Raw genomic sequence first — 9509 nt, 5'->3', positions numbered from 1 at the left:
ACAAAACCCTCCTTCTCCATCTGTTTTCTCCCCTTAAAAATCTCACCTTGCCACCTGGCATAAAACTGAATGACACAAAAACCTGTTAAATTTGCTGCGTGGAACAATTCTGCATTGGGCAAACAGCTCTAACCGGTGTTTTTAACTTATGTGCTGCTACGATACTGACTTTATGGGCCTCACTGGCCCCAGCCTGCAGACAACAACATTAAACAATGTCTGACGGCCTCTGTACCCTCAGCGTGGTGCTTTTCCATCCCATGTGCTACCTGGCCTATTTGTTAGGTAGCCTGGTGGGCTAGTAAGTAGTGATGGGATGGAGCTGAAGTTCAATTTGCTACACTTGTTCAAAGGAAGTTTTTTCCTAGGCTGCAGGCAGCCCTGCTGACTCTAGGGAGCTGGAGTGTGTTGTGAACGTGAGCCCATCTTCAGGACCTATTTATAAATGGGAGAAAGTTAAATTAAAAAAATGTGCTAAGATTTTAAAATAAAACCATGACCAGGTCAGAGTATAAACACAGGGAGGAAATGAAGCCCTTCTTCAAAGGGAGAAAAAAAAAAAGATAGCAAGCGAGAGAGCGCATAATAAAAGGAAAATTCATTAAGTATAACAGGCCAGTTTGGGATGGTGTAAATCAACACAGGTCCATTGACTTTAATGGAGCTATGGTGATTTATACCGGCTGAGGACATGGCCCAATGATTATAAAGGGAGAGGAAAAACACTGAGTGGAAACATAGCAGAGGTGAGAAATCCACTTATTCACACATTTGATGGATAGTCCACTAACAACAGCTGGTGCTGGTAAGCAGATAAAGAATATCATTGGCATGGCATTTAAAGTACAACCAGTGTCACTTTGTGCATTGTCCTGAGGAATATGACACTGCAACTTCTACTTTTCCATGTAGCCCCTCATTTGATGAGTGTTGGGGAGTATTAAACTCATTGTACTGAAAATAAGCCCGGACGCAGGGATCAGAAACTTTCACTACAATTGACCTTCAGCAATTTGTCCCACTTGAATGGAAGCTAGTAGTTGCTGTAATTTCAGTCTCTAAGTGTCCTTCTTCTTTCTTCCAAACAGGTTGCACAGTCACTATGAACAATGGCCCAGCTATACTACAAAAAGGTAAACTATTCACCATACAGAGACCGGATCCCATTGCAGATTGTGCGAGCAGAGGCAGAGCTCTCGCTGGAAGAGAAGGCCTATCTCATTGCCGTGGAGAAGGGGGACTATGCCAGTGTGAAACATGCCTTGCAAGAGGCTGAAATCTACTACAACATCAACATTAACTGTATGGATCCTCTCGGACGCAGTGCCCTTTTAATAGCCATAGAGAATGAAAACCTGGAGATCATGGAGTTACTGCTGAGCCACAGTATTTACGTGGGAGATGCTCTGTTGTATGCAATACGAAAGGAGGTGGTTGGAGCCGTGGAGCTGCTTCTGAGTTACAGGAAGCCAAGTGGTGAAAAGCAGGTTAGTCAAATATTCAGGCAAGGAATGTTTATAATAGCTAATGGTTTGGTAAGAGCTACCCAGTTGATCAGACGCTCCAGAGGGTCTGGACAGGTCACAGACTCAGCTAGATAAGGCCTGGCTATGAATTGAATATGACATCACTATGCAAAATCACAGGATGTTGTTGATTCTGTAAAGAGCACATTACCCTCTGAATCAGTTCTGAGCCAGTGTCCCAGAACAGTTTGGGGAGGTGGTGTGGGGGTACTGTGCTGTTGGAGGTGCTGTACGACACAGGAAACACAAAATGAAGATCCTAATGAAAGATTCTTTGGTCCTTTTTGTAAGAGTAGCTGTGTCAGTCCTGGTCTCCTGCTCAATTTCCAATCTGAGTAATCACATTCTGCCTTACTTAAATTCCCCCTGCAGTTTCAGTTTCAGATAGTATTCATTTTCACATCCCAAACTAAGGATGTGGGTAAAGTGATTTACAGATAGATACTTTGTGTAGCAATTTAGTGGTTTTTTAAATTAAATTCCAATATATAAACCTAAGCTATTGTTTTCTTGCTATTAATACATGGAATCACTTTTCAAAGACAGATCCCAACACTGCAAACACTGCTGCATGTGCTTAGCTTTAAGCAGGTGAGCAGTCCCATTCACTTCATCACTTACACATGTGACAACTGCCATGCATTGGCACGGCATGGCCATACCAACAGACTGGTGATTGAACTGGAGACCTCCAGAGCAAAGAACATGAGTTACTACAGCTTGAAATAAAGCACTGTAGTTGTGGGGTGCAATAACTCATTTCCTCTGTGGTTTGGCACAGAGGGGGACCTGTAACAGACCATGGGTTACACATGTGCTTAACATTAATCACATGGGCAGTCCTACTGAAGTCAATGAGACTGGCCATGTGCTTAAAATTAAGCACACGCAAAAGTGTTTGCAAGGTCAGGGCCCACTGTACAATTTTTTCTCTCATCCTCATTTACAAATAATGTAACTGATAAATGGACTGCTTTGTGTACGTAATACTAGATGCACTGTAGATTTTTTCCTGTCCTTTGATTAGAACATCTATCTACCTATCTGTTCATTCCAATGCCTAATTTCTGTTCTGAAATCCACTGGAACATGTTCCCTGTTGTATAAAAGAATTGAGGGATTAATGTGATTTAACCACAAAAGGCCCCAGTGTGCAGCTTTTTGATAATAGTTGTAAATAATCCAAAGCAAACAATGAAGAAATACTCCAGATCAAAGATAATTTACAATTCAGAAACAATACCATTCCACAAATCCTTTGAATACTAATTAGAAATATGTTGCTGGAAGATTAGATAGATAGATAGATAGGTAGATAGATAGGTAGATAGATAGATAGATAGATATTTTCTGACAGAGTTAAATTGAAATACTACTTTTCTGTTTTATCCTGATGTTAGTGGCAAAATATGGACCATACATGGGAAAATGAACTGTAGTCTTTTCTCACTGTTCTAGAAAGACTGGTTATCTTGTTCAGAGATATACCAGAATGGCAGACGGTAGCACAGAACTAAAGATAAACTCAGGCTTTATTGAAAGGGTCTTCAGTATAATGGGAAAATGCTGAGGTTAAACACAAGTGCTGTGATTCTATGTGCGGGCTTCAAAAAGTTCTCTTGTAATCCAGATTTTTTTATTCGTAGTGATTCACCGCTCTGCTGTTTTAAGTTGATATAGTTCCATTGATGCCAATGGAGCTAGGCTGATTTACATCAGCTGAGGATTGGACCCAACATCTTTAGTTTAGTGCTACATTTCAAAGCACTAACTATATACGTATCTATCTTCTCTTTCTACAGCAACGTTTATATCTTTGTGTGTGTGTGTTCCATTAATGCCAGTGGGAACTGTGCATGTCTGTTAAGGAAAAACAAATTTCATCCTGATATAACAGTTACATTTTACACAGAGTTGTGCAAAATGTTCCCAATAAAATCCCCAAACACACAAAATACACCTGGTTCCAGTGAATCAGATCCAGATGGCACAAAGTCAGATTCATTGCCAGAGTCACCCCCTTTCTTCAAGGGTGGGGGGAGAACAGGATTGCCTTTGACATGCTCATTACACTTGCAGCTCTGCATTAAGACAGTGAGTATAATCAAAACTAGTATAATCACCTGCTGGTGTCAGGAAGGAATTTGATCTCCAATGCATAGTTGGCTAGATGCATTCTGCATTGGTTTTTTGTTTTTGTTTTGCTTTCCTCTGAAGCATCAGAGATTGGCTATAGCTGGAGACAGGACATAGCACTGGTGTGGACAGCACTTAGGTCGCTGTAACTTGCATCACTCGGGGGAGGGGGGTGTCTTTTTCACACCCATGAGTGACGTAAGTTAGATCTACTTAAAAGGTAGCGTAGACCTGCCCTCTGATGTCTGGCTGGTGTTTCTTGTTTATATGCTCAGGGTCAAACTCATCCCCAGATTTGAGTTCAGGAAGGAATTTCCCCCCAGGTCAGATTGACAGGACCTTGTGTGTCTGTGTGGGGGGTGGGGGCGGTTGCCTAGCTCTGCAGCATAGAGCATGAATTGCCATTAGTATCATCAGAGTGTATCTCACCTAATCAGTTCCCTGCCATTGCAGGTGCCTCAGACATTGGGAACACCTCAGTCTCTCCCTGTGGGGGCGTGCCACAGTTTAGTCTCCTGAGGACTGGCATGTTTTGGTCTAACTCAATATACATCTAGGAACAAGGAATGTCAGCCGTTCTTACGGGATGGGGGACTCTATCCTGGGAAGCAGTGACTCTGAAAAGAGACTCGGGGGTCATGGTGGATAATCAGATGAACATGAGCTTTCAGTGTGATGCTGTGGCCAAAAGAGCTAGTGCAATCCTAGGATGCATAAACAGGGGAATCTCGAGTAGGAGTAGAGAGGTTATTTTACCTCTGTATTTGGCACAGGTGTGACTGCTGCTGGAATCCTGTGTCCAGTCCTGGTGCCCACAATTCAAGAAGGATGTTGATAAATGGGAAAGGGTTTAGAGAAAAGCCACTAGAACGATTAAAAGATTAGAAAAACCCGATTTATAATGATAGACTTAAGGAGCTCAGTCTATTTAGTTTAACAAACGTAAGGCTAAAGGGTGACTTGATTTCAGTCTATAAGCATCTACTTGGGCAACAAATCTTTAATAATAGGCTCTTCAATGTAGCAGAGAAAGGTCTAACTCAATCCAATGGCTGGAAGTTGAACTAGACAAATTCAGGCTGGAAATAAGGTGTAAATTTTTAATGGCGAGAGTAATTAATTATTGGAACAATTTACCAAGGGTCAAAGTAGAGTCTCCATCACTGGCCATTTTAAAATCATGACTGGATGTTTTTCTAAAAGATCTGCTCTAGGAATTATATTGGGGAAGTTCCAACGCCTGTGATACACAGGAGGTCTGACTAAGTGACACAATGGTCCCTGCTGGCTTTAGAATCTATGAATCTATAAATACAGGGGTCACAGGGTGAAATATAACAGCCTGTGATAGACAGGAGGTCAGTCAAGATGATCTAATGGTCCCTCCTGGCCTTAAAGATTCTGACAAAAAACAGGTTTGTCACAAGCCCCGATTCATTCCCATTTTGAGTGGCCCTGGGTCAGTATAAGAACTGGTGGACAAACCAGGATTTATTAGCTATACCATCTCAGAATTTCAGGTTGTTCTGATCTGCGGTTTTGGTTCGGGCCCTTCTGTAGACCTCATTGGGAGTTTGCCTGCCGACGGCTGCAGGACTAGGTTTTTAGCTCTTCAGTCTCATCAATACTAATGAATTGGTATTCATTTCATGCACTGTTTTATCACATGAAATGAAAAGAAGTGCCTAGTTAAGCACAATAAGGACACATAGCTCAATGCTTCAACCCACAAAGCTAATCCCGGAGCAGCCTGTGTCAGAACTCAGACTCCTTATGATAGCCTCAGAGCAGTGCCAATGGATCCTTTCCTGGGGAAGTCCTAGGGTGGCTCCCCAGCAAACATCTTTTACAAGAGTACCCCAGAAATCCTCTTAGCACAGAATAGCAGCTGAAGTTGAATCGTATGCCTGTGTGTGCACGTGTTCAGGTCCTCCTCGGCTGACATTACGGTCCTGGAGTGTCCTCATTCATGCCAAGTAATAATAAAAATGTTGCCCCTTTTTGGCTGAGCAGTAGCTGAAATCCAAGCCTTGCAGAGTGGTTTCTGTATGGCGGAGAAATCAGTGACATGGAGTCAGGTTATTTTCTGAGCGCAATCTGTTTATTTATACACAAGGGTTTGTTTCCCTGGACAGCGGTAAGCACAAAACTGCACATGGGCAGCTCTTTTTTGCAGAAAACTGAAGTCAGACACAGTCAGTTCTGTTCCATAGAGAGGCGTTCTGTTTGCTCAGCTTCTCTCCAGGGGCCAGAGAGAGAGCTCTGGGGCTCTGATTGCTCACTCCTAGCTGCTTAACATACAGCCTTCTTCCAGCCTCCCAGCCCTGAGTTATGCGCTTTGGAAACCCTGTTAGCGCCACGCTTTCTTGACATCACACTGGGGACATCAGTTGTTTTGCCGTATAAAAGCGTTTCAGGTGCTCCTGATGTTGGGCACAAAGGAGAGCACTTTATCACACCCATTCACCTGAACGAGGTCTGTGACTGTCTTTGCACAATGGCAGGCCACTAGTACCTTCCGACATAACTAATCTTATAGACATATACAGACAGCCTGATATGGTCTACCCTTTCTGTCTGAAAATACTGAGGGCTGGCCTGTGGCTGGCCTGTACATGGCTCCTCGTGCGAAGAGCCTATCCCTCCTTCCTTGCACAGCCAGCTGAAGTGCCTGCCACAACTGCAGTCACTGTGCATCGGGGAGCACAGTGGAAGGGCTGAGGAGAAGACACCACAAGCCCACTCCTCCCACAAACGATTCACAGAATGGCTTGGACCAACCAGCTGCAGAGTGCAGGGGGTGGCAGGTTTGTATAATTTTTGGTAGTGCCCAGAATGGCTCCAAGTCCCACCCCCCGCCCCAACTGCCTTGTAAGCCGATATATATATTTTAAAATTAATGTAAAAATGGACTGGAAACAGTAAGCGTTTAACAGTTTCCCTATATTGCACAATATCACTATCGTAAGAAAAAAATATTTAACTAAGAATATCAACTTTATTAATACTCTTTTGAATATGGAAACAACCAAGCACTCTTGGATCAATAACACTCAAAAGCAAATGCTTTCTAAAATTAAAACAAAATGGAGCCCCTTCTTTTGCAATGTTCTACAGGAGGGGGATGGGGCGGCCCCTGGCCCAGCATGGGGCAGGAGCCGTGACTGCGGGTGGGGGGCAGGGTGTCACAACACTCACCCAAGCCCCAGCTGCTTAAGTCCAGGAAGCCCCCTTGCCTCCCCTGTGGTGAGTGCCGGGAGAGGGGGGGCCTGCCATCACGTGTGCACCTCCTCCCCTGTCGCTGTCCCTCACCGTAGCCTCATTGGGGGGAGGGGAGGGATGGGGCTGCCCCTTGCCAAGTGAGGAGCAGGAGTGGTGACTGCGTGCAGGGGGGGCAGGGTGTCACAAGTCCGACACTTACCCAAGCCCCAGTTGCTCAGGTCCAGACTCCAGGAAGTCCCCTCAGAGTCGGAGTTGTCTCCTGGTGGGTGGCGGGCGGGGGGGCTGCCATCACATGTGTGCCTCCACCCCCCCTGGAGGCGCAGCAGCCGCCTTAGCCTGATGCCGACGCCATTCCCTTTGTTGTAGCCAGCAGCGGCCAGTGAGGGAACACAGCGCGGAGCAGGGATGCTCCGGGGGAGGTGCGTGGGGGCGGCAGGCGGGGCCGGGGGACACTGTGGGGGCGGCAGGTGGGGCCGGGGAGAGAGACCTGGCCCTGAACATTGGTGGAGCCGGGCCCCCATGCTCTGAATATTGCTGGAACGTGGGCACCATGGGCCCTTATAACTCTAATGGATGGTCTAGCCTGGGCACCCGTCAGACACACAAGGGAGCTCCCTATGGAGGCTCTGCCCTGGCCCCAGCTCAGGCCTGGGACTATATAACGATATCTCCAGGTAGTAGGGTCTGCAGTGGTTTCAAAAGTAGGGCAAGAGCTTTTGCTTTTTGCTTGTTTGTTTTTTCCCTGTGAGAGTGCCAGGGTCCCATCCCTTCCTCTCAGAGCCCGATTCAAATTGGTGAGCTCGACACAGCAGCAAAGGACTTCATATGCCATTACTAAACCCAGCAGGCAACCTTTGCTCCTCACGCCTTTGTTAAACTTCAGTTTTGATGTTAAACTGCTGTTTTCTGAACGCGCTATGACAATTGCAGTGATATGTCATATGCCAGTTACTATAACAACACACTTCTCCAGCGCTGCAGCTTGGCTCGTATCAGATGTGTCTGGAAAGAAAGAAATGCGATTTTGTTTACATTGGAAGTTTAGAAGAGACAGGGGCAAGCAAATGCCTCTTTGAGGGAACCAACGTAGCACATTATATCTGAACAATGAGGTGTTAAAGTAGCTCTATTTCCTTTTAGGTTCACCTCCACGGAACTTGGCATTTCTCACAAGGTCTCTTCTGTCTGATCATTACAATGGACAGCCACAGTTTTCTGTGCACCGTACTACAGGTCTCTAGATGAAACCGTTAAAGAGACTACACCACTTATACACAGAATAATTCCATTGCTAACTTAATGTCACAGCAGTTGTGACCCACAGTGACCCCTTTTGGAGATTTTGGGTTCAGCCACAGAGGTGTCATGTCCTGGGACTCTGACCTTTGTTTTAATCAATGGAGTGACTGTAGGGAGAGGTTGATATGTTTCATTCCCAGTGGAGAATAACATCCATGCTCACTAAGGACCTGATCCAACTCCCAATGTGGTCACAGGTACTTCGAATGTGAATTAAGATAAAACAAATTCAGGCCACTTTAATTCTGAATGACATTGTCCACATAGGGATTTCATGCAGCTTAATGAATCCACTTCAAATTCACACTTTTAGTTCAATCAGATTTTCCTGGATGTCCCCATGTAGACAAGCCTGTAGGTGCAACCTGTGTGGATATTAATTGCACTTACAAAAGAGAATCCACTCCTTTGAAAATTTACATTATGTTTATAAAGTTTTCTCCATAATAATCTTAATCTTATTTTTAGAAGCAATAGTATTTCCAGATAACTCCCTCACTGAGGGCCTGATCTTTCAGTGAAACCCACTGAAGGACAATAGGAGTCTTTCCATTGACTTTAATGGATTTTGAATTAGAACCGAGGGCATTTAAGTTTTTTTTTAAATTGGTTCCTATGCGATTTTTACAGAATAATGCAGGTGCCTTGCTGAGTGCTTTGTGTAGCTCTTAGTGCAAATACATGCAATTTGCATGAATCTGCCATACATTGTAACTCATGGCAATATGTTCATTTCTAACATAAAATGTACAGTCTATGCTGAATTCTGAACCCTATTTCTGTTCTTTAAGAAATGAACTTCTATCAATTATCTGGATTAATTTTTTGTCCTCGGTCTACCCATAAACACTTTCCTGGGTAGCTGTTTTGCTCATGTCAATCAGGGCTAACATCAAATGTTTACATAAAGATGATATTAACATCTGCCAAGATTCTATCTGCCATAATTAGTAATTTGCCCCAGGCAGCTGGCTTCAAATTAATCTGGTTCGCAGATGGGACTGAAATGCAATGTCTCAATAACTAAAATACAAAAAAGTGTTTTCAGTATTGATACTTCTGATTGGATTTGTTTCGATGGTCAAAGGCCCCATGAGTCAATGAGACCTCAACAGACACCAATCCCCATATCTTCCAAAGAAAAAATACTTCAGAAATAAGCCCAGGGGAAAATTGTTCTTGTTGCTGTTGTTGTTGTTTTTTTTTTTTGCAGAAAACACTGTAGGGAATGAAGGATAATATTTAGGATCTGTGTTAATAATCCTCAGACACCTGCTAGAAGCAGGCTGTTAAACTTGATAACATTTGATAACTTAAACTTGACCA

General features: G+C 44.0%; 1 protein-coding gene across 1 annotated transcript in view; it reads left to right on the top strand.

Moving 5' to 3' along the window:
* The first annotated feature begins 1109 nt into the window (after window positions 1-1109).
* TRPC5 (transient receptor potential cation channel subfamily C member 5) overlaps window positions 1110-9509 on the top strand; it is a 100334-nt gene continuing 91934 nt past the window's right edge. The window contains exon 1 of the mRNA XM_024217409.2: window positions 1110-1487. Coding sequence (XP_024073177.2) covers window positions 1110-1487 — 378 coding nt within the window. The remainder of the gene's footprint in view (window positions 1488-9509) is intronic.

Source organism: Terrapene carolina, unplaced genomic scaffold (genome assembly GCF_002925995.2).
Source record: "Terrapene carolina triunguis isolate 2854851 unplaced genomic scaffold, T_m_triunguis-2.0 Scaffold131, whole genome shotgun sequence".
In the NCBI taxonomy this organism is placed as follows: domain Eukaryota; kingdom Metazoa; phylum Chordata; order Testudines; family Emydidae; genus Terrapene; species Terrapene triunguis.
This window is presented reverse-complemented; position numbering and strand designations above follow the sequence as displayed.